This window comes from Diuraphis noxia, unplaced genomic scaffold (genome assembly GCF_037042655.1).
Source record: "Diuraphis noxia isolate RWA-SAM2 unplaced genomic scaffold, SU_Dnox_SAM2 contig0002, whole genome shotgun sequence".
Classification (NCBI taxonomy): Eukaryota; Metazoa; Arthropoda; class Insecta; order Hemiptera; family Aphididae; genus Diuraphis; species Diuraphis noxia.
In genome coordinates this window covers 85,971,672-85,998,599 of record NW_028301712.1, presented here as the reverse complement: position 1 = coordinate 85,998,599, position 26,928 = coordinate 85,971,672, and the positions used below count along the sequence as shown (strand labels likewise).

Sequence of the window (26,928 nt, the reverse complement as noted above, 5' to 3'; positions counted from 1 at the left end):
AGTTTAGGTACATCAGTATTTTTGGAATGTTGGATTTAAAAGGAAATGCTTGAGCAGATGTAATTTTTGTTATACATTAATCAATAAATTATAAACTGTAAATAATAATAGTAATAAAAATAATTTTATTCAACAAGTATAAAAGAACAAATTTTCTCACATAATAATAATTATTGTTATTATTATTGTATTATTGTTATGTTTAGTTAATTATTTTAAACTTGTATATTTTAAACAATATTTGGGTGTTCAATTATCTCCATGTAACATATTACATTGATAGTATAATAATAAATAAATAGCGCAGAATAAAAATGATTGTCATACAAAATGATAAAAATTGTAAAATATATGATTGCGCGATTGGACGAGTTGAAAATAAAATAAAAGTATAGTAAAAATAATAGTAATAATTATAGTAATGGGGGGAATGGAGAGGATGGATTAGTTATGCGATGTAAGTTGAAAAGTTGAGTAAAATCCTGATTTAGTTTTATGACAACTATATATGAATAACCTAAAATTCCTTAACATTATGTGTCGTGTTAGATATTTCCCTAAATGAAAATAGTAATAATAAACACGTTTTGATTGTAAGATTATATTCATTTGACTACATAATGTCCGAGTAATTATTTTCACTATCTTTGCGGCTGAACAGTCTCATGCGACCAGAATGTTGAGTGGCGCTACTGATCACGCTCATCCACCTGAAACAGACAACACAAATTAGTTATTTAGATTACTTTAATCGACAAATAATTCAATATTTATAAAATAATATTATGACGAAGAAAACTGCTCCCTAGATGTGATTTTACACGCCTCCATATTATACCTACATCGAAGGACGGACACCCACAAACAAATAAATGTAATTACCCATTTGCCAACCTAAGAATTAAAACAGTAGACAGATAATCACAAATGCAATTATATATAATATATATATATATATATAAGAATCGGAACACAATAACGGCCAAGACCACAACGTTTTACCTAAATAATGGAAACCATTAAGAGTTAAAAAAGCTGGTTTCAAACAAATGACCACGAATAATCTAATAAAGTTTTCAGTTAAATGTACGTACAGTACCATTTTCCAGGCTTTACATAAAAGTGACTGCTGTCAATCACTCAATTATCACCACGAGAAAACAAACGTCGGTATCGGGGTACCAAAACAGTCCAAACACCTAAATTTGAACCTAATTCGACAAATTCACACACGCCTAACCTAACCAAACGAATAAGTTTAAAGGCTTTTCCAACTTTCCAACGACATTTTAGATTTTATTCGGAATCTAACGAATGATGTTTTCGTCAACCGGTAATATAATTATTCAATTACCGTAAAATAATTCAACAAACACATTTTTTTTCGTTCGAGTTGCACGTAAAACGGATGATTGAAAAAAAACTAATATTTCAATATTTAAATAATATAGAGACGTAACACGTACAACAATGCGGTTTTATTGTGGTCGCAAAGTCTTAATGTTCTCGGTTTTATTTTCACTCGAATACACGAACACAACATGACTTGTTTGGACTACCTAGTAAAATCGAAAAAGATTTAAAATTCAATAGATTTTCCAATGACATAAGTAATTTTTATAAGCATTGCTATATTATTTATAGCATATATTATAATAAATAATAACTGTATTGTAGACACCCATTATGTACGATATCCTGCTTTAAGACATATAATTATCCTTATCCTAGAAACGTGTTGAAATATTTGTTAAATATAACGTTTTTTTGTAGCTAATCTAATATTATCGTTGACAAAAAAAAAAAAAAAAAAAAACCATCAGCATATCTTATAAACTATGTTTTAATTAATAAAATAATAACTCAATAATAAAATCCCATTTCCAGTAATAATTATTGCACACGTCACTCACCTGCCAAACGTGTATTCGCTTTCGGCTCTGAAAAAGTAGACGTGATTCTTAAATTGCAACTTGAAAACGAAGTCTTTTTCTATGGAATCGTCTTCGTTGGGTTTTGAAACACTGTAACCGAGCAGAGGCAGACTGGCCAACGGCAAGTCGTCTTGGAACGACTTGTAGAAGAACAGGCAGAAATTGGTAAACACGACCCACAGCTTTTGCCAGCCGTTGCTATTTTTGAACTTGCGCAACAGGAAACCGCTTAACTGATTCTGTAGGGAAAATGTGGGTAACACGGTTAAAACAATTAAAATATTTTAGGATTTTTATATGGATTTTCGTTAGGGCGTAGTTTATGTTTAAAACGGTAAAAAACTGTTAAATTCGAAACGATTTAAAAACATGTATACATTAATACGTAAAACGTTATGTACAATAACATTGATTGCCGGTACTCACCTCGGAGGCCCGAAGATGATCAGCCATGCCGATGCTCGTGTTCCGATGCCAGCAAACGTGAACGGTCGTGTTGTTCCTTTGCGCTGCACCCGGTGCTTTGCCACCGTTGATATCGGACAAAGTGCCGTTGCAGTCACCGTTGTTACTCATCATATCGTCCGAAGAACCTAATAGGCACAGTTATCGGATTGGAAATTAAAATAAGCTCGTGTTAAATCGTTAAACGTTGAATTTGTTTATCAACAATAAATGATGGAAAAATACTTTTAAAAAGTCTATAGATTTTCAAAATGTTTCGAAAATTATACTATTATTATTTTTTTTAATTAAAACAAAACAAAGAAATTGAATTTATCAAAAACTAGTTTTGCGTAAAAATTTCAGTTTTTTCACGTATTTTTTTTTTGTGTTTCCAAATTATTAAGAAAAGTGCTGAAAATTGTTTACATTTGATCCCTCAAAAAACGACAAATAGATTCACGTTCATATCATATAAGATATTTAATTTAAAAATCGAAACATTTTTCTACTAATAAAACATAAGACAAGGAAAATACAACTCAGCTCTAATTTAATATCGAAGAAGATTTGCTTTAAAAAATAAGCAAATATAATGACTAAATATATAATATTTTAAACGATCAAATTAATAATAATATAATTTGTTAATCAAAAGTATGATTATCTTACTGCATGATTTCAAGCTCAAATAAATATTTGGTCGCTCAATATTTGCCCGTTCTCCTTTGTAGGCTTGAACGCTTTCTGCGATATCTTCCAACCATTTATCTTTTTCCTCCTGACTGTTCGCCGCAATTGTGATTACTCTGGAAAAAAAATGTGCATATTTTTAACACTGAATCAATCGTTTGAAAACCACAAATAAGTCAAATGCACGCAATATATACAATATATAATAATATACTATATAACGTTTTGATAAAATAAAAACGTAGTCGGCAACTAATTTTCGCAATAATTTCCTCATACCTGTTATTTGAATAGATTGAAAAAGAATATTGTGTTGGGTTGTCGGTTCGTTCTTCAACAAAGAGGTCGTTGAGGGGTATCTGGCCATGGACGCGAAACATGTGGCCAACCCTTGCCGTGTATAACAACATATCAGACATCTATATTGGCATGCACAAAAGCGCAACACTAATGTTAAGCTGAACACATATTTCTTTAAAGCTATAAGTTAAATATAAGCTTGATTGAAACTGTGCGGCAGCATCAATGAATGAAAAGGGAGTGGTCACCGTGGCACAATATTTTATCTTTTTACTTTAGATATCAAACTATGGTAAAACAAGAAGAAAAATTAAATAATAATTCCATCTGAACCAAACAATATTATCATCATTTTTTTTTTTTTACTATACTAACTGAAGAAAATATTATACTCTAATGTATTTTTGTATTTTAAAGTTTTGCAATACAAATGAACATATTATCAATTTGAAAATTAGAAAAATCCATTTTCAATTATACAATTTGTTAATAAAATCTTAATTATATGAATTTAAAATGAAAAAAGTTATTTAAAAAAGATTTTGAAAAATAGAAATGTTTGTATGGTGTATAAATTTAAATTAATTGTAGCCAAATACTTACTAGATCCATTAGAAATTACCCTTTATATCCCATCTATAGATGTACAGCAAATTATTTTTAATTTAACAAATAAAATACACAACATAATATGATACCAATAATTTAAAATTCCTATGATTTTGACTATAATAACAAATTTCAATACAATAACTTCCATTTAAAGAAATATTTTTGAGAACCATAACCAGATTTTAACTTAACTTATAATTCTCGATTTCACAAATTTATTTTTTGTTTTCCGTGGAACTTTGTAATATGAATGTTATACTCTAATTTTCAATTGAAATTTTAATCAAAATTGTTAAATGAACAGTTGTTGTTAATAATATATGTTAAACTATCAACTATTCATAATGAGCATCTTTAATATTATGTACTTTAAGTAGTATAATATTAAAAATGTTAATAAAATATTATGTATTTAAATAATGGTATTGTACATTTTATGTATGTTGTGTTAATTATGGAAATTAATTTGAATACATGCAAAAACGTCATAATTAAAAGAAGTACATGTTAAATTTAATGACTTTTGATATGTTAATTTTAAGGTAATTTAAATCATTTAAAGATATTAAAATTCTATCATTTACTTTTATTTTAAACTATTAAGCACTTCCCAAATGTTTTCATAAATAAAATGTATACAATTAGATTTAAAGTTTTTAAATTTCGAAAGGTTAGAAAGTTAAAAGTTGAATATAAACAAAGATTTTGAAACAACTATAAATAACAATAAATTATTGTATCACAAAATAATAATAATAAAACTCTTGTACCACCTACTAAGTAAAAAAAAAAAAGATTACTATTAGAAATTTCTGAAAATAGTTTAATGAAAAAATCAGACAACTAATCAAACAAACAAAGCGGTTAAGATTTTTCTAACTCAACATCTTTTGCAGGAAAGATAATAGAAATAAATATTTAATCATAATTTTCAGCATTTTCAAGCAAATACATCAACATACATTATAATTTATAATCCAGTACACAAATAAAATAACATTAAAACTGTTCATTCATTGAACTTTACAATTACTAATACTTTCAAAATAATGATAATTAACACTCAATATAAGATGCTTTTAGTTTTTTAAATGTTAGCAACACAAATTAAGTATATTTGTACAATTTTGTATAATTTGTAATTTTTTGCTTCTCTTTACAGGCTTTTTATAGGAACAAGGAGTTAAAACTACAATTTGAACAATGGAAATAAATTTAAAATGACATGTATATTATATTGTTGAAACAACATTACAATATATTTTGATTTTGTTTTAAGATTGCTTGCCCTCCATAATTTGAATATTATGTATGGATAGCGTGCCGCACAGATAGGGCTGCTAAAAATAAACAAATAAGATAATGTTAAGTCATGCTTCAACTTGCCAGAAAAAACATGCGCTGTTGGTAACCTTTTCTCTGAGAAAATTTGGTTAGACACCCTTGCCTTACAAACTCTCGACCAGTAACATGAAGTGTGTCAATGCCAACCATATCTCTCTCCAACTCACAAAGCTGTACAAAGTTTTCCTATAACAAAACAATTTTAATTATAACAAGTCAAAAATTAAATTAAATTTTTAATTACCGATCTCCGAAGTGCACTTGGTAATCTTTTTGTCACTTTCAATAGTTTTGCTCTCGCTTCCAAACAGTTGTTGTAATCAATATGAGAAGAACTATAGTGTCTTATTAATTCTAAAAAATATGAATTTTAGTTAATAATCAAAAAATTATTATCAAAATTACATACTTTCTAGTAAATGAGAATAATGGAGTAATCTTTGAAGTGGTTTCAAAACGAATGAAGACAATGGCAAATAGCACACCTTTTCTACTTCAAAATCTTTATAAAATGCTTCAAATTTCTTGTTAGTACGATATGTATGATCAATTTTTTCTAAGACACTTAAGTGTTCATCTAAATAATTATCATACAACTAAAAATAATAAAATAAACATTAATTGTCGTTTATTAAGCAACATTATTTTTAAATAATTGTACATACCTCCAAATTATTAAAATGGTGTAACAGAACATCGGCTATACATGGAGGGTCCCAACTATTTAATCTCATTTCCACATCTTTCAAAAATAAAGAATGAGCATCATAAATTGGATCAATTAGATTTAAAAGCATGTTTACAGATTCGATCTGACCCATTTCATCATCTTCTTTGCTCATTTCATCACGCAACCACTAATAACAAAATGTAAAAATTCTTAAATTAAAAAAGTATTTTTTATTTATTTAAATTCATAAATATTAATTTTGCTTACAAAATTAATGACTTCTAAGTCTTTTCTATAAGTCCGCTCTGTCATCAATAATTCTTTAGTAATAAAATATGCTCTGTCAGTGGGCCTCTAAAGAAAAAATAAATTTTAATTTTATATAGAATGAATAACAATAATCACATTATACAGTTTAACTTTATATTTAATACTTATATAGGTACCTACTACTTTGTGGAATTTATAGGATAATTAATAATAATACTCACTTTGCGTTTTGTATCAGTAATTTCAAGATTTTTCAATGATGTTTTATCCTTGGCAGCAATTATTGTGCTAACATTGTTATAATGATCATTGCTGAAAAAAAGTGTATCAAAATTTAATTGTTTAGTAGAAAACAATGGAAGTGTATATTATATTTTACCTTATATTTCCTAACGATCCATTTGTAACATGGTTTTTCGGGGTGGAGGATGTCATTGTTGTTACACCATTTTCTTTAATGGACATAGAAGATAAACATGATGTCGATCCATTGATTTTCTTAAGTGGTGAATCTACTTCTTCAGGAGTGTCACCTTAAATTGAAAAAAAATTTTTTTAATAAAAGCATATTATACAAAATATACCATGCAATGTACAATTCACAAATGGAGGAACAAAAACAAAAATTATATATAATACTTTTATAACAATGTAAATGTGCAATTTGATAAAATGAAAATAGGGAAAAGTTTGTGACAGCAAATAAAAACATGTAATAATTATAATTTAACCAAAGTACAAATATATACTTAAATGTATATTTATTTGTGAGTTGCAAAATAATAATATAATAAATGAAAAACAAAAATAATAATAATAAATGAGAAGCAATTTTATGATATGTAATTGAATGTTGGTACACAAATAGGATTCAACATAAAATGTATAACTATTTATATGTATTCAAAACTCACTTAACTCCATTGGGTAAAACCGGATATGCATAACACGAATGATTTAAAGAGACATTCAGTAAAAAAAACTTGCATAATGTGGAAATTATTAAAAATGATTAAATCGTAGTTTATTTTGTATTTATAGACTTTTTATTAATTATTATATTTTTATAGTTGCTTGTATGTACATAGTAAAATAGTATCTAGATATAATAAGTATAATCAATTATTCATAAAAATTGACAAAAAAAATATTCTAAACACCTAGTTGATAAATTTAAAAAAAATAACAAGGTATAAATTATTGAATCGCAGTTTCACAGATAGGTAATACGAAAATGCTCTTGAAATCTACCAATATAATATTATGCATAAAAAAAAACAAGGAATAGAAAACAAAACAAAAAACCACAACAAAGTATGAAATCTTTTAACAATTTATAATCAGTTGTAAGTAAATGAAATCAAATAAATACAAATATCATAGAGAATGATGTTTAACGGCAGATGTATAGTCAACAAGATAAAAAAGAAGTAATGAATATTCGAGTTTTGAAGACTAATATTCTAAAACAAATTTATTTTCAAAAACAAAACAATGTTTAGTGAATATTATATACTAAAGGAAGACCGATTGAAATTTGATATAACGTTAGAGAATTAGTATTTAAATTTATAATTTTAAAACTAAAAAATTTACTATACCTAGCTATTTAGACCATATTTGGGCCAATGAGAGTAATATTATAAATTCATTTATCTCTTTTAAAACTTGGTACAGTGGTCAGTGACAATATATTAATCTCGCCATGTCTCTAACTTGTCATAATAATATTCAATATCAGTCTATAATAATATTATTATTATTATTTATAAATATTAGTTTCTTTTTGTATTACCATTTGAAATATTATGGTTTAACAAAATAATGATATATAATCACTGATAAGGTGGAATTTCAGTTTTCAGTGTTAAATTTTACATTATACTCAACTGAGATGAAACATTTGTATCAATATTAGAATTCATTATAACTATTAAAGAAATAATTTAAATTTTTATTTCAAATACAATACATTTGAGCACCAAATAAAATGTTAGTTTTCAATAGAATATTAAATTGATCCTTTAAAATATGTTTAAGTACTGTTGACAAATATTTATGATTGATAAACAGTTTAATCACATTTGCCAACCATTTAAATTAAATATGATAACACTCATTATTTGTTTTTTTTTTAATTCAACCAAGTACAATTTACCATTGTATAATGTATACATTATACAAGTTACAAAAATGTCAACATAAACATATTATACAGTTGTTTGAAGACATAATTATTATGTGGCTCACTTAGAATTATTAATAACAATTTAACAGACCAAAACTATTATTTAAATATTATAAAATAAAACAAAACAAAATCTGAAGACAACATTTTTATAACATTATTATCACAACCACAAAACAAATATATACATGTATATGTATGTATCTATAAAAAACACAAACATTAAAGAAAAATTACTAATTTACCACTTGAAATACTATAGTAAAATTATCTAGTAATGTCTTAATTATCCCTTAAATTCTTAAACACAATAATATTTGTTAATCTACACCCTATATGCCATTAATAATTATTATAAAATTGGTTCAAATTAGTTTTGTTGTAATTTAATGAAAGCTTGGATATTTATAATCAACATTGACTTTTTTGGAAAAATATATCTATACTTTTGTAATTTGTATCACTTTAGGTTTTCTCTTTAAAGTATGTGTGTAACGTCTTCTTTTGGAAGCCCTAGGTATTGTATTTGGCACATTAGGTGGCTCTTGAGCTTCAAATGAAGATGATGAAGCATCACTAGGTGGACTGCGAGTCAATGAGAAATAAGAATGGCAACGAGCTCTAGAAGCTAATGTCTTAGGTTTTGACCCTGGTGTATCCAATGATGCAGGACCATGTGCCATACGGCTCTTTCTAGTTTTCATATTGGTCTTAGGCAGTTCAAACATGTGAGGTGGTGGTCGGTAGAATTTTGATTCATCAGATTCAGTAAATGGTGAGTCATATTCATCAGAATCTTTGTTCAAGAACTCAGGAGGCGGACAGACACTATCGTAGTGGTGAAGTATTGTAGCATTACTTGAAAATTCTGATGTAGACACGCCAGCTGAAGTATCATCACCAAACGATAGCCTAGGTTTGTTTGTAGATGGTGCTCGTCGTGGTTCTTCTGGTTCCTCTTCTATAAAATCATCATTATGAATTGTTTTTGCATCATCATCATCATCAAAATTTTTTTGTTCAACAGGTGTAAGTTCTTCACTTTTAGGAGAAGGCCATTGTTCAACTGGTGGAGGAATATCAAATGCATACTCTTCTGGTAACGGTGGCAAATCTGGTAAACTATCCATCGCATCAGAACACAAACTCGGCTGACAATCACTAGACAATATTGAATCATCTAGTGACGCTGATTGAGTAGAATACTTTGTTGATAACTCATCATCAACTTCTGATTTTTCTGATGTACTTTGTTCGCTAATTCTAGATAATGTTCGTGACATACCATATATACCATACCCGATGAGATACATTCCAGAATAAGTAACATCTGGAGTTGGTGGTAAAGGACTAGATGTGACATCTTCTTCATCAGCAATGTTTCCGCTCAAATCATCCATATGAGGCGGATCATCAAGACTTGAACTACCAGAACTTTCTAATGAAAGTCTATGATTTCGTTTAGGTTCTAACTTGGGCGGTATTTCAATGCACCCTAATTTATTGATTAACTCAGCGTGATTAATTTCTTCTATAAATACATCTGAATTAGGATGAGGCTCTTTTATGCCTTGATCATTTCTGTCAACTATTAAGTTATCTGCTTCAATTACAGTATCTTCAACAATTTCTGAAACACTCTGACCAGTTTTCTGAGCTGTACGTTTTGTTTCATCTGAACTTTGAGAGTCAAGTTCTTTAAACGGTATTTCCTCACTACTTCCAGAATCATCAACAGACACCCAATCGTCATCAGTGGAACATTTGTTATTAGATTTATTATTTTGGTTTTTTATGTTAGTATTAGGTGCACAAGTAATATCAGACACAATAAACGTCTCATCTTCAAAGTCTTTATGTTCATAATCAATAGCTGATGCCACATTAAATTCTTCAGAATCCCAAACTTCAATTTCAAAATTTTTTAATTTTTTTAATGAGTCCAAACGCTCTTGTCTAGTACTAGAACGTCTTCTTTCTGGTGTTTCGCTTGGCGACAGTGATATACTATTTTGTTCTTCAGATTCTTTAACAACAGTATTAATTAAATATGTAAGACATTCTACAACCGTCTCATCAACTTTAATGTTCCACCATTTGATTGGTTTTTCTTCCAACTCCACTTCATTTTCGTTATCAACTGTATCATCTTTACTAGAAAATGACGTAACTAAAGGCAGTTGATGCAGGGAAACAACTGGAGAGTCTAAAGATATAGCCCTTCTTTGGTTGGACTGGTTTTGTCCAGATACATTTGGAAATGCTGAACCCTCAGATAAACCTAACCTAGCAAAAAGTATAGGAGATTTTTCTCTATTTTGAGATATTTTATCAGGTAATATTTTTCTCAATAATTCAGAAGGTGACTTGTCTTTTTTTAAAGTAGAAAATTCATCAAGGTTAGCTAACTTGGTTGCTAAAGATTGGAATTTATTAATTTTAATATATTTAGATTCAGTATCTAAAGGTTGTGGCACCGTAGTTTTTTGTGAAACCATCATACTGGATAATGCATTTTTCAATTTTATTTTAGTTTCATTAGAAATATTACCATCAGGAACGACTTGCTCTTCGTCTTTTCTTATACTGCTATTTTCATCTTTCTGTGTTTCACTATGAAGAGCTACTTTTGAATGAATTATTTGTGAGTTCTTTACAGAATTGGACACAATGTCAGGAAGAGTGCTGTATTGCATTAATTTATTATGTTTTGTTTCATTATTATCATCATCGCTTATTACAACATTTGGAACTATATGAATAGAATTGGAAGTTAAAGCAGAAGCAACTTTGATTTTAACAACAGAAGACTTAAAAATGTTTTCTTTTTTCGGGCTATTTGAAAAACGTCTTTCTGGAGATATTCCAGGTGAATTAGAAGCAATAGATGTAGAAGCTGATCCTAAACTCTTGTTATCTTTACTACCCAATGAGTCTTTCATTACTTTTTTAGCTTTTCCTCCTCTATATTCTACAATTATTATTTCTTCATGGTTAGGCTCTTCTTCATCAGGGTCAATTTTTATAACTTCCACTTCTTTTTTTAATCCATTATCTGCACTTCGAGGTTGATAACAAATTTTCTTGACCTTACTTACAGGTACACTGTCTGCACTATGACAAGACTTCAACTTGTTATTTTTTTCACCAGAAGATGGTCTTATTTCAGATTCATTGAATGAAGTTGATTTGTATGCCATTTGAATAAGCTCTGAACTTTTAGACGTGGTTACTACATCATCGTGATATTTATTTAATAAAAGTGTATCTAAATCAACAGGACTGTCATCTTCAACACTTACATTACCCGTGGATTGTGTTGATAATGATAAGCCTGAATCTTGAGAATAATGATCTGAACCACACTTAATTGTAGACCATTTAACTGTACTTTCTTCATTAGGCGAACCCTCAATTGTATGACGTTTATGTAATATATATGGTATATCTAAATCTAGTTTAACAATACTTGGTTCAAAATTGTCTAGGGGTGTCAAATCTATAGACTTTTGATGTAGTAGTCTATGAGATTTGTGTTTAGGAGCGCTCATATATGAATCACTTTTTGTTCGTTCAACGGGAACATGGCCAGTTTCACCTTTATTTTCAAATGCATTGAACCGAATTGCATTATTAGTAAAAATCTGTTCTTTACTTCTGGAAGCCAATTCTTTTTTACAAATTTCATTAAACTTATTGAACTCTATATCTCTATATTTAGGCTCTAAATAACCAAATCGTTTTTCAATTTCTAAAGTATTTTCTTTGTTATCATTTTCTACATAAAATATTTCATCTTCATCATCACTAATAGTATTATTAAATACTTCTCTTTCTAATAACTCATATGAATCTTGACTAATGTCATCTTGGTACATATCATCTGTATCTGGTACTACCCTAATATTACCAGTAATTTCAAGCTTACGATCACTACCACTTTCAGTTGATAAACTAGAAGTTGTACCAGGGTAACTACTTGAGAAAATTTTTGTAATAGGATGATCTATAGAACTATTTCTATCAAACGAGGAATTAACTTCTTCGTTTTCAACTGGAGGAGTTTCTCCGGAACAAGACCTAGATGAATTAAACTCTTTGCAGCTAGAGCTACGTTGCCAACTATAAATGGAAGGGGTTGATTTGTCAATAAGTATTAAATCAGTCTGACTAGATTGACATTTAATATCTTTGTAAAAAGTTTCAGAATATCTAGAGGACGTATATGATTTATCAGTATCATAGTCGTCTTCGTAATAATTTGACCTGATAACATTTGTACGGGTACAAGGCCTAGTGTAAGTGATGTTTGGGTACATAATAATGTTGTTTACGGCGGAATGTTTCTGACCTGGATCGTTGACGCTGTACGAGTGCTGGGACGAAGTGATGGAAGTTATGTCCGAAGTTGTCGTCATCACTGTCGTCGGATGTACAACTTGAGCAGTCGACACCTCTCCAGGCGCCACCTGGCGATGGACTGCGTTCGGACTCAGAGAACCCGCTAGGCTCGTGGCTTCCGAATTTGCTAAAAAAAAAAGGTTACATGTAGAATTAATAAGAGCTTAGAAAGAATTTAAAGTGGGTTATTAAATTTTTTAATAGTATGTAAAAAACTATAAAATTTTAAATATTTGTTATTCATATTTTTAATTTACAGATATTTCTTTAGCAAAATAAAATAAAATCAAGATGCATGCTATACCTACAAAGTTTATTGAAATCATGCTTAGATATAGCTGACAATATTAATCAAGAAAAAAGTGTTTGAATAATATATACACATATTTACATGAGATTGTATATTGTATAGATGTAAAGTATTGTATTTGTACAAATAACATTATTATATTTAGAATATAAAAAGTATAAAATGTTTTACAAAAATATATTTTATCAATTAATTAATATACGATACAATTGTTATTATATGTTGATATCTTCCCAAATATTTTATAATACATAACATTATTTAATTTTTTACTAAAAACAAAACAGATTATTTGATGAAATCAAAATATATGAACTTAACAATAAACTTTTTGTAATATATAAATTATATTTTTTTTTATTAAAACTAAATCTACAATTAGTAGCCTCCTTCATATTAGATAAAATTGTTTTTTAAATGTAATCTTGAAAGTACAAATAAATATAAGAATATATAATGTGAAATGTACTATTTGCATTTAGTATTTTTAATATGTAGGTATATTAAAATTTTCTAAACTTTTAAAAATGTAAATAAAATAAAATTTTTATTTTTAACTGTATAAAAAGAATAAAACTTGTCAACTTTAAAAAAATACTTGAGATTATACTTTAATGTATTATAGTTAAGGTATTTAATAAAAACACTAATATTGGTTATACAAATTACAAAAATATAATTATGAAGTGGCTCCAATAACATAAGAAATTATAAACTTAAATTATAAACTTTTAAGTTAAAAAAAATTATTATAAATAAAATTGAATCGCAAAAAAACATACCGAGGGGCAATAAAGGATGTGCTGAAAAACTGGAACCAACATTGGATATAGTAGAATGTGACAATCCGGTATGCCGAAATGATTGAGACCTGTTGGCAGAAACAGGGAAAATGGTGTAAAGAGAAACGCTATTTTTTACAATGAAAGTAACCCATTTGATAATTTTAACACACCATCAGAAACTTACTACTTGATGTTGTTTTTAATTTTTTTTTTTTTTTTTTCAAAAAGAAAACTTAAGACCATAATAAAAACATGCGTTTGGAAAAAATTTCAAAATCGCAGCATAGTAATTTTATTGTTACATAGCTTTTTTAAGGTAAATAAATTATTGATCTTACATGGTAAAAAAAAATTAAAAATACTACTGTAAAATAGATAGTATTAAATAGTTATGAAATTGTGATCACTTGAGTAAGTATTGATTTTAAAATAACATGTTGCCACGAAGAATTATATTGATACAAAGTTAATGCTTTAAAGTTTAGACTGCAATATTTTAGACCAAATGAAAATTTAAAGTAAAGAATCCTAAAATTTGATATTTTCTTTATTTTATATCTTATAATATACTATTGAGGACACTGACAACTTTATTTAAACTGTGAATAAAATCTAATTATTTAAAAATGTGAATACTTCAATAAACTAAAAATTATATTATACACATAAATATCATAACTAACAACAAGCTCAAATTAAAATATCAAGTCCTGTAATGTTTTATAACAATTATTAACTACAAAATATCTTTAATTGATATTTTAGTTTCTGGTGTGTTTTAAATTTGGAGCCACTTTCATTGACAAAAATGTGAGAAAAATAAATAAAAATTCATTCTCTTCAATAACTGTTGCATGCTAAGAATCACAACAACCAAGCTATTCTTATGGTTGTGTGTAATTACTACCAAAAATAAAAATTAATTAATACTTATTGTTCATTAGAATAGTTTAATTTAAGTCGATTTTTATTAATTGTCATTTATGTGTTATACATACTTATACATAGACTTACCTTTGGAATGTTTGACGTTTAACAAAGTTTTCCCTAACAAATTCCACCATTTGTTTTTGAGTTTTACCACTATATCTATAATTAAAAATATATGTATTAAATATGAATACGTATATATATACTTATCATACATGTATTATTAAATCATCTACCTGAATGATGATCCTCGACTTAAAACTTTAGTCCGTTGACGTGGTAAACGTTTTACAGTAAAACATCTAAAAAAGCCATGATTTTCTACGCATTTTTTCCAAAAACTTTTACAATCGTTACGAGTTTCAAATATAAATTCCACTATATCTTTAAAATAACCCTGTAATTATTAAAGAAGACATTTATATGCTATAATACTGACAATTTTATGTATTTATAAATAATGTATCAATATTGAAACTTACATATCCCTCAGGGTGTAGTTTGATAAGGAATTTTTTGCGTTTAAAGCTTAATTTTCTGATCTTGGCCCAAGAAAATGTATTGATTTTTGTAAAATTTTGAAAAACCAAAACACCCAAATGTGCAACCGAAAGATTTAAAGGAACACCTTCAGGATCCTACACAAAAAAGTTGATTAACATTAGAATATTTTACGAAAGTCCAACAATTAATAACCTACCTTCGCTGAATGCATTTTGATCCCATATAATTCACATCGACGTGCAGTTTCTAATAAATTTAAATCTGCTTCTGCTGGTGATTGTCCTCTAAATAAAAATTTTAACAATATTATTTAATCTAAAAATATGTTAAAAAGTACATACATATGTCTTTTATGACTTTCCATTATTCTTATTTCCATTTCTCTGTCTTGGTGTGGAACAAATTTATGTGACGATAAATAAGTGTGATCTGGATAATCATCCGCAGAATAATCCCCACATTCAGCTAGAAAATTTAATTTACAATTAGTAAAATTCATAAATATATAATATATATATATAAATGTTACCTTGTACAATATAAGAGGCCATTAAAGCAGCAGTATTATCATTACATTGCATGTGCCCATGTGATAAATCTCGTTTAATTTGTAAACAAAACAGATACCTGGTGTATTCCTCTTCCAATTGAGCAGGATCAGGTGTGTAAAACTTAACACAAAACCTCATTAATGGGTCCACAAGTGACAGTCCTATTTGTTTGTTTAATGGTTTTTCTAAGTCTAACCAATGCTAAAAACACATGAAAAAATATTAAACAGACTTCACCATGAGAATAATTCATTTTTAGTACAACTTACTTTTGTAGAACCTTCTTGATATTCAAGTCCAAAATAATCGGCTTCCAACAAATTTAGTTGCTTACATACTTGTTCAAATAACACTGATCCATCAGCTTTTGTCTGTATACAATATTAAATAATAATTACATTGTCCTTAGGGAATAAATCAAGTTTGATATCAAACCTGCACTTGAAAGAGTGTAACTGAATCATCCAACATTTGAACACGGACATTGAGCATTTTCCCTCCCCTTCTGGGCGTCGTTGGTGGTGTTTTAGAACCAGCTACACCAGGAGTGGACTGTGAATGGGGTATTTTGTTCAGAGAACTTCCCAGCGAGCTTGGGGTGAGTGTTTGGTCTTTTTCCACAGGAGACATTATATATACTTATTTTAAAACTAATTTAAAAATAACAAAAACCGAAAAAATTCATGAAACACAAAACATTAGAGTGGTTCAAATCATGTTTTCCTATCGACGTTGGTTGGTTCTGTGTGATTGATAGAATCTGTTCTACCGCGGCAACACCAATGAAATTCCATCTGAAATAAAAAACATTATTGTGAGAACTGAACTCGTATTATAAGATAAAATGAAGTTTTGTATTTTTAGTAATGTCAAGCGGATATAAAATCCAACACTTTATAGGGGAATAGGAGGGAAGCGATCATACTTTTTACGAATCTATTTTTAATGATTTAAAAGAAACGAGGGGATAGTACTGACAAATGACTCTTGTAAGTTGTAGTAATTCTATTTATTTTAGCCGGCACAAATAAAAACGACTGCGGATACACGAGTGTATTGCGACGAGTGTTGTGAGTTTGTGACCTTAAACGATTAGACGCCACCTAATTCAGTTGAACGTATTAAATAGAAAAGGTCTCTTACATACAAAGCCATTCACTTCATCCTTCAATGGACTGCATAGCAATGCTAAATTGTTTAAATTAATGTGTCTTCAATTTAATTTCATAAATAAACATACAAATAATAAATGTGTATACTATAATATTATGTATATAAAAGAAAAATCGCTTTGCATCAATTATTGAATGACTACCAGAATACTATTATATGATAAATAATAATACGTTATAATATATATATATATATATAATATTTAATTGAACTAAGTTGTTACATATATATAGCATTATTAACATTGTTTTTTTACAAGCATAAAGACCAAATCTAAAAAATATACAGATACGACTGATATGAGTTAATTTACAAGGCCTTTTAATGGAAATCCCACGTTTTATTGATGCAAGTGGTTATTTAAGGCAACTGCAAATCTAAGTAAATCTCAAGAAACAAAGACATTACTTTTGTTTTTATCTAATCGCACTTTACTGGTTTGACTTCTAAATATTTGAATAGAATTTTTTTACGAATTGACAAATAATTTTCATAACATTAGACATAAGAAATAATTGTATCTATGGTTGATTGTTTTACAACAACGGAATTTAAAATGCTGCTGATAATGCATTTCATTTTATATTCATAATAATCCAACAACTAGATTTATTTAAATGTACACAGCACGCATGAAACAATACACATAATACATATCACATATTATGTATGTAGGTTAGGTTAGTGAAGAAACGGGTGGACAAAATTAAACATACGCTTAGTCAACTATTTAGTTGTTTTACTGTTAATATAATATAATATTCACAAAAACATATTATGACATTTATAACTTTTTTCATAACTAAATAATTCTTACTCAAAAATAAACTCCGGAATTTTGAATTATTAGGATTAATACTTAAGAAATTGATAGTACTTGCATTATATATCAAAAAAGGTAAAACTATTTATATTCCTAAAAATTTTTTTTTTTTTTGTTATTTAGAATATACAATCTGTACCTATGAGGCACAATGAGTACATGAGATGAGAGATACTGGATACATACATATACAGTTAACATTAATACAAAATACTAACCTAAGCATATATTTACATGAATTCACGGGTCATGAGAAGCCATTCATCAATGGCACTCACTACCTGAAAAAATTAAAGGTCTTTTTTATAGACAAATTTAAGGAAAAAAAAAGCAGGTAAGTCGTGTATGTCGCTCTGCTGTACAGTAAGTTACAAGTGGGTTACTGTAATGGATGGAATTAAATTTGAATCCAATGATATTATATCACAAAAAACGATTCTGAGCGAAGACGGTTTATCTGTCTAGGATATATTATAGATTATTAAAAATTTTCAAATCTTAGATTTAAAAAGAAATTTTTTTATGAATTTCTAGTTTGAAATAATTTGCGAATTTTCGTGATTTTTACATATGTTGTCAAAATTCAAACTTTGAATGCTTGTAAAAAAAAATTGTGATTACGCATTTCTTTTATTTTTCAATTTTTATTGTAAAAATATATTATGAGCCTTGTATTAAATTTTCAAATCTTAGAATTAAAAAGGAAAACATTTATGAATTTCTATCTAAGATAATTTGAACATTGCCGTAATTTTTACGTATTTAGTCAAAATTTGAACTTTAAATGCTTATAAAAAAAAATCGTGCCTACGAATTTTTAATATTTTTTAACTTCTGTTGTTACAATGTGTTAGAAGCCTTATATTAAATTTTCAAGCTTTTCTACCGAACAAATAAATTTTTATCGATATTTATAGAAAAAAAAACTAAAAAAGTTGAAAAATTAAAATGTCAGTAAACAGCTCAAAACAAATCTTAATATTTTGAAAATTTTATCAAATATATAAAACGCCTATATAAACATTCAGTCAAAATTTCAAGTATCTGCGGTAATTTGTTTTAGAGTTACACCAAAATAAGGAAATCGCTAAAAGTGAAAATCCAATGTTGTAAAAATTTAAATTTCAAATGCTCATAAAAATTTAATTTGAATTTCCGGTGGAATTTTTATTTGTGATAAAGATTGAAAAACTTGTAAGGAATCTTGTATTAAATTTTTAAATCTTAGATTTAAAAAGAAAATTTTTTATGAATTTCTAGCTTAAAATAATTTGTGAATTTTCGTGATTTTTACGTATTTTGTCAAAATTCAAACTTTGAATGCTTATAAAAAAAAATTGTGACTATGAATTTATTTTATTTTTCAACTGCTATTGTAACAATATGTTAAGAGCCTTGTATTAAATTTTCAAGCTTTTCTGCCTAACAAATAAATTTTTATCGATATTAATTTAAAAAAAAAACTAATAATGATCGAAAATTTGAAATGCCTATGAATAGTTCAATTTAAGTCGAAATTTTTTGAAAATTGCATGGTGGATAGAATATACTTATATAAACATTAGGTGAAAATTTCATGTATCTATGGTCATTTGTTTTAAAGTTACATCAAAAACCAAAATCGATTTTGTCGAAAAATGAGTGTGCGTAAAATTTCCCGTTTTTCCCTTAATTTTTAGTTTGTTTTTTTCAATTATTTAGAAAAGTATTAAGAATTTTTTACTTTTGTCTCCCCAAAGTACCAACTAGATTCACTTTCTGATCAAACGAGGTACTGAAGTCAAAAATCGAAGCATTTTTACTGCCCCAAAACGTGATGACAGACACAAAAAAAAAAAACACACATCATGGTAAAATCAATACATTCATCGCTCCGCTCAGAATCTAAAATGTAACCTACATGCCTACATCACTGAGTGTACATTCAAGTTTTAAGTTCATATTATAAACTAATACATTATAATAACCTTGTGTTGGTCTTACAAAAAATAAATATATTTTCTACAGAGGATGATGTTGGAGAGTTATCTAATCAAGTATGTACCTATCATAAAGAATTATCTAATATTCATGTATGCATATATCATCCATCTTGTCAGTGTACATTCTTCTTATGATAACATTAGTTAAAAATTACGTAAAATACACAAAATGAAATGTCAATTAAGGTTCATAATCAAATAACGAAGTTTACCTTTAGATATATCTTTATCAATAATATTATGAAGGTGCCTTAATCTAACTTTCGATAAAGTGAATAAAAAAAACTAACGTAACTATACATACATATTTTAAGTCTTTACTTTTTACGCTTTAAAATATAATATTGTATTACAATCTTAAGGTAAAAGATTATGAATGAAATAGTAGTTACGTAATATGAACTATGAACTAATCTTATAATTATTCAACATGATCCATTATAGATAGGTACGTAGCTATTAATTATCAATCTAACATAATAATTTAAATTAATAATTTTCAAGTTTTGAAAAGAGTATAAAATTAAAGTACGGGGAACTTTGACTCCTTATAATCCAGCTAGATTTAATTTTCTGCCAAAAACCAACTATGAATTTTAGCATTATAATTTAAGCAATTTTCTAATTGAGTGTCTTTAGACACAAAAAAAAACGTATATCATTGTATAACCAATACTCAAAATCTAAAATTACATGATCTTCAACTCTGTAATTTCCGGTGTAAATTCTAGCGATTACAAAAAATATCTAAATCTCATTTTCTTAAATTATCTCTTATCTAGTAAAATCAATTCATAAACCCCTCCTACCATTAATACATTCATATCTTCAAAGTTCCTCAACGGCCAGATAGACACTGTGTCCACATTTTAACTTCACCGTCAATCGATAATTATTCAATATATATTATATATTTAGAATTATCCTATTAAGCGCAATATTGTCAACTTCCAATGGACATAATGAATATTTGCGCCCTAAGTAGAAAACTTTACACCCTCGTTTGATGCGCCTATCGGCATACAACGTTGGCACTAAACTTGTCAGTAGTTGTCGTTAAAAAAAAAAAAAAAACGCAGAAAAAAGTTAATTATTTCCGAAATAAGAAAAATACTGCATACTATATCTTTCACGTGATTTATAATTGTATTTTATAAAATTGACATTGATAATTTGGATCAATTACTATATAAAATCAAAATAAATTATAAATACTACACGTATATATCAACATAATATATATAATATATATTCACAATTAATATTTTTAACATAATATAAATATTTTTTTTTTACTTGAAATGATTAAATTAAATTCCATTATTACATATTAATATGTTAACTATAATATTATAATATAATATACTATAGCAGTAAACTCGTGTGCTGATGATGTTCGAACACAAATGGGTTGCGCCGATTTATACTAAATACAAAATTATTAGCATCAAAACCATTTTTGTTTTTTTAAGTGAGCAAGTAAGTTATTAATTAATGCCAATAGTTTATTTCGTTACCATACTTCACATTGAAAATATAGCGTTAAAAATGATTCGTGGAAAAAGAATTACGGAATTCAAACAAATGGTACAGAGGTTAGTGTCCTCGACGCTAATATTCACAGTTGGGTTTCTTCTAAATATCCTCTTTGTATCCACAGAAACTACAAGATCGATTTCGCAGAATATCTTCAATAAAAATAATACGACCCTTGTAAGCGCTGAAAAACAATACAACCGAATTCCAGTATTTATGGGGTTGATTCTACGCATTGTAAATTATTTTCAAAAGATAATACGACATAAGTTTTTATCAAATCTAGGTATCTGTTATTCGTGTATCGAATAATTTAGGCCATAAAAACGGACAGGGACACGAGGGTGTACAGATTCATAGAATAATATTAAAGAGGGGATTAGATGATTTTCGATAAGTAAAACTAATTTGATCGCTAGCCATCATAGTACCAATACTATATGGGCACGAGTTAAAACACAACCACAAGGTGGCTGACAAATAACACTGTCAATGATTATTATAAAAAAAAAAAAAAAAATTAAAACTTGAAACGTTGTTATCAAGTGTTAATCCATAATATGGTTTGACAATAGAAAAACGAACTTTTGAGGGTAGAAGTAAACACACACTTCTTATCAATGTTTTGCATATTGCTCAGAGGGTAAAGTGGGAAAAAATTTCAGAGGGGACTAATTCTCCATATAGTTTTAAGCGTTCCATATATAATTTTATGTATAATGTCTAATGTATAAAATCCTAATTTGTTAAACGGAACGCTTTTTAACCGCCGTCTGAGATAAGGGGACTGAGTCCTCCTGCCCCCCCCCCCACTTTAACCCCTGATATTGCAGAAGGTAAACATGCTCGTTCCAAAATATCAAAAATTCACAACACTTAACGTCATCGTTAAGGACGTGCCACGAGTCACAACGGCGTATATACATTGAGCGTGTAATAGCCACCAACCAACACTATATCTACAGAGCATCAGTTATTCAGTTCGGTGTATTGGTGTATCGATCACCGCGCTAACACTTTTCAAAACCAATTTAATACTTATCCACTCGTAAATGAGTGATACACTGATACGTTAATATATCGGTATATATACTATTGTGTACGAGGAAAACTAAAACTATTGATATAGAACAACAGAATATTAGGTACAAATAAAAACTCAAGAATCAGAAAAAAAACAGTCGCAAGACAATAACCAACTATAGATATGAAGTGAGATGAAATAGCACCACACCGTTAACACAGGGTCGGTACCACTTGATACTTGTGTATACACGACTTTTTTTTATGATGACCGTAACTAGTTATTAGCCTTTATTAGGACGAAATCCGGCACGCTAATATGAATACAAAACAGATGCTATAGACGAGTCTATTCCAGATTTGGGTGTGGAATTCCAGTTGTCCGCGATTGCAATATGTGTGTTCTCGAATCACTTTTTTCCTCACTCTCACGAGATCTCTCTCATTTGTCACACGATGCCTCCAGTACTAGTATAACGTATATACACTGTACTTATATATTATATATTATACGGACTGCGACAACCACGCACTTAACAAAACCACACGGGTCTATATTATACAAATGAATATTGACTGTAAAAGGAAACGTCCGGTAGAGTAATGCTGTAGTAATGTACATGTGCGATTATGTATCCATGTACATATGTGTGTGTGTGTGTATGTGTGTGTGTATGGGTACTAGTGTGTACGCACATAGTCATCCAAACATCGTCCGGTCACGACGACGACATTATAGTTCTCGTCTCCGTGTTATTGTCGGATACCGAGTATAAGTTTAGTAACCACTAACCGTTGACAACGACTACGACGACGTCAACGCACATGCCCAGTTAATACATCCCCACCAAAGACTACGACGCCGCCGCAATGGGAGAATGTGGTGAGGGATAAAATATTATGACCATTACCCTTCTACTGTAATATAGTCCTACTCCATTATTCACCCGCACATACAGAGCGACCAAAACTCCGTTGAGGCCAAAAACAATTCCTCAACCCATCGACCGAGACGACGCGATGATGTGAGTAACGACTAATGAGTATCTGTGAAAATTCACACACAAACAATAACATAAGAGCGAAATAATTGGTTTACAAAAAAATAAGTTAGAAAAATACATTGCAGAATTGTTCACTTCATTTCATTACATACCTACTTACTGTATAGACTAGACGGAGATGTCCAAAATTAATGCTAAGATTTTCGTGTAAATGTGTGTAAGGTGACCCACCTGATGCTCAATGGGGAATCAAACTAGCAATCATTACACAGGCATGTATCGAATCAACAGACACAATAAATAACAACACGATTTAAAATATTTATGATACTCCAATACTCCATGCAAGACTGCACAGTACACAAAATTCTAAGAAAAATATGACAGAACTATCTTTGAAGTTTGTAAACGTGACATTCACTCTGTATATTTCCAAATACCGATTCTGCTGTATTCTACTGGACAGAGAGGACATGGCGTTTGTAAGGCTGTATGCCATAATAATAATAGCAGTCGGTGTGTGCATTCACACAGATCGGCCGACATACATCCGGTTGCAGGAAATGTTTTTATATTATATAGAATATATTATATTATTTCATTTACCTAGAACGACAACTGAGTAATGAAAAGGCAACTACAGAGTATAAGAAAAATATTATTTTTGAATCATAAAAATGTTTAAATGTTATTATATTATAGAGTAAGAAGAATCTATTATTTATTTGTGTGCTAATAAATTCTGGTTAGATGTAAACCCTTACATTATAATATATTGTCGTATAATATTATATAACCTACTTACAATCAAAAACTCCTTGAACAATATTAAATAATATATATTCAATTAATTTGTTTGCATATAAGTATTACAAAGAAGAATAAACGTATTTTGTATTTATAAGGCGTTCAAAGGAATGTCATTTCTAACCTAAAATCACTGAATATCTTATTCATCCGTTGATTCATTATCTTTCACAAGCAAAAACTACAATAATGAATTACATATTAAATTCATTGAGATTTAAATTTACTTATTTTAGAACCTTATCTATTGTCACTATGAAATTTATTGATATCTTAAGTAATTAGAAAGATGTTCATTATTCATGTTTTAATAAGATAAATAATCAATTAATACTTAATTAGTAAAACGCCTGCTTTGAGAAAAAGACAAACAACAAAGTCAAACAATTATTTCTTTAGGAAAAGTTTTTATTTTTAATATACATAATATGCCTACCATTGAACATGCCTAAATAATTTAAATTAAAACACTATAGTAAACGTTTAACTCATATTAAGATTTATTAACCAATCTGTTTTAATATTTTACATTTTAAACTGGTCTAATTCAATCAATCTATCCTATATAACAGTCAATATGGTAAATCTAGACTAGTATACTATAGAAGAAATATATATATATTGCAATGTATATAGAAATCGACGAGAACGAACTTCAATATCGATCATTCGAAAGTAGGACAAGACAGAGAATTAATTATCTATATGAGGAAATTTGCTCATAATTTCGAAAAAACTATAAGTCTTCAGTAATCAAATTGTTCCTACTTTCATTAACTAATTCCAAACTTAAATATTATTATTCATTATTGACATGTAAAAACGACATTCAACACATGCTCGATGTCGTTTTATTATAGATATAGCTTAAAATAATACACGTATTTATGTATTTTTTTAATCTATCGCATATAACATAATATCACACATCGAAAATTCACACAATTTAGGCTACACCTAAAATTATTGTCGTTATTAATATGAATGGACTATTTGGAACTCATTTTAATTTTCAAAAAAAATGTATTAAAGCCATCAAATGTAAAAATCTATTGAACTATTAATTAAAATAAAATACTTAAAGTATGATAAGAACACAAAAGGTATATACAGGGTGTCCCACAGAGATCTGACATTCTGAAAAATGAAATAACTTTTGTTCTAATCAATATTTTAAAAAAATTTCTTTTAAATATAATTCATAGACACTTGCGCTACATTTTTAGAATACATTTTTTATTTTTTAATACTGAAAAAAACTTAAAAATTGATAAATCTTTTTTCGAAATATTCAATATAGCCAATTTGTAAATTTGATTTTCAGAAAAATTGATATGGTAAAAACACTTATTTAAGTCAAAAAGGCTGATTTTTTACAATTTTTTTAAATATCAATATTTTCGTTACGTAAATTATAGTAATTTATAGTTTATACATCACATATTATTATTAAAATAAATACAATAAAAAAAAATAATTAGATTTTAACATGCGCTTATTTAAAAATGTTCTTATAAAATATTTTTAAAAAACTTAATTATTATTTGAAATTACAAGGTTTCTAACATAAACTAGATCGTAATTTACTTAACGAAAATATTGATACTTAAAAAAATTGGAAAAAATCAACCATTTGACTTAAATAAGTGTTTTTACCATATAATTTTTTCTAAAAATCAGATTTACAAATTGGCTATATTGAATATTTCGAAAAAAAATTTTATCAATTTTTAAGTTTTTTTTTCAGTATTAAAAATTAAAAATGTATTCTAAAAATGTCCATGAGTTATATTTAAAAGAAATTTTTTAAAAATATTGATTAGAACAAAAGTTATTTCATTTGTCAGAATGTCAGATCTCTGTGGGACACCCTGTATATACTATAAGTAATATTTGCAAGAGTTTACAATAATTTTATAATATTTAATGATAATACATTTTTTGTGCAGTAATTAGTGTACTGGGTTTGCTAACCATAATCAATTATCTAGAAAGATCAGGGCCATAGCTACGAGGAGGGTTTAGGGGGTTCAAACCGCCCTTTAACAAAGTAGAAAATGTCTAGTATATTTTCAAGTTTAAAATGTTTATTTTATAACTGAATAAATACTTGATATAATATTATATTAAATTTATAGTGCCTGTAATGCATTTGATAATTGATAAGAGTTAAATAATAAAACAAAATAGAGGCAAATTAATCATTGAATGCAGTATGTGGTTACCAGGAAATTTCTTTAAGAGGCAGTATGTAAGAGGTATGGACCCTCCCCAAAGAAAATTCTTAGCTACGGCCATGAGAAAGACTATTATTATAATATATGAGAACGTTTTGATTACAATAGACAACCTACAAAACTGTGCCATCTAATCGAAATATAAAAAATATATTTCGTATCTTTACCAAAAAATGATATATAGATAATATACATAGAAATCCGGAATTCTACATTAAGTATAGAACATAAAAAGTATTTTCATACTTATAATATGTGTTAAAATACTAAAACAAACTTAATTTTATTGTATTAGTAATACATTCGTCACAAGTGGTGTGAGGCTTAAGAAGTACAATAAGTTGCATACTATGAATATTATAAATAAAATAACTTAATATAATAATACAACATAATATAATATACAA

General features: G+C 27.9%; 1 protein-coding gene across 2 annotated transcripts in view; it reads right to left on the bottom strand.

Annotated features, from left to right (window-relative positions):
- Positions 1 to 102: 102 nt before the first annotated feature.
- The window catches only part of Cdep (Chondrocyte-derived ezrin-like domain containing protein), a 36,282-nt gene continuing 9,456 nt past the window's right edge, over positions 103 to 26,928 (bottom strand). Inside the window, exons 2-23 of one of the 2 annotated variants that reach the window (XM_015510739.2) lie at positions 16,372 to 16,730; positions 16,206 to 16,307; positions 15,915 to 16,137; positions 15,727 to 15,850; positions 15,582 to 15,669; positions 15,364 to 15,519; positions 15,118 to 15,278; positions 14,966 to 15,040; positions 13,949 to 14,037; positions 12,807 to 12,983; positions 6,647 to 6,800; positions 6,489 to 6,579; positions 6,265 to 6,351; positions 5,993 to 6,184; positions 5,737 to 5,923; positions 5,572 to 5,681; positions 5,370 to 5,513; positions 3,351 to 3,490; positions 3,051 to 3,187; positions 2,361 to 2,527; positions 1,914 to 2,173; positions 103 to 710 (exon numbers count right to left, since the gene is read on the bottom strand). In XM_015510739.2, coding sequence (XP_015366225.1) covers positions 614 to 710; positions 1,914 to 2,173; positions 2,361 to 2,527; positions 3,051 to 3,187; positions 3,351 to 3,490; positions 5,370 to 5,513; positions 5,572 to 5,681; positions 5,737 to 5,923; positions 5,993 to 6,184; positions 6,265 to 6,351; positions 6,489 to 6,579; positions 6,647 to 6,800; positions 12,807 to 12,983; positions 13,949 to 14,037; positions 14,966 to 15,040; positions 15,118 to 15,278; positions 15,364 to 15,519; positions 15,582 to 15,669; positions 15,727 to 15,850; positions 15,915 to 16,137; positions 16,206 to 16,307; positions 16,372 to 16,566 — 3,156 coding nt within the window. In that variant the 5' untranslated portion in view covers positions 16,567 to 16,730 and the 3' untranslated portion in view covers positions 103 to 613. The other variant, XR_016190610.1, reaches the window with a different exon arrangement.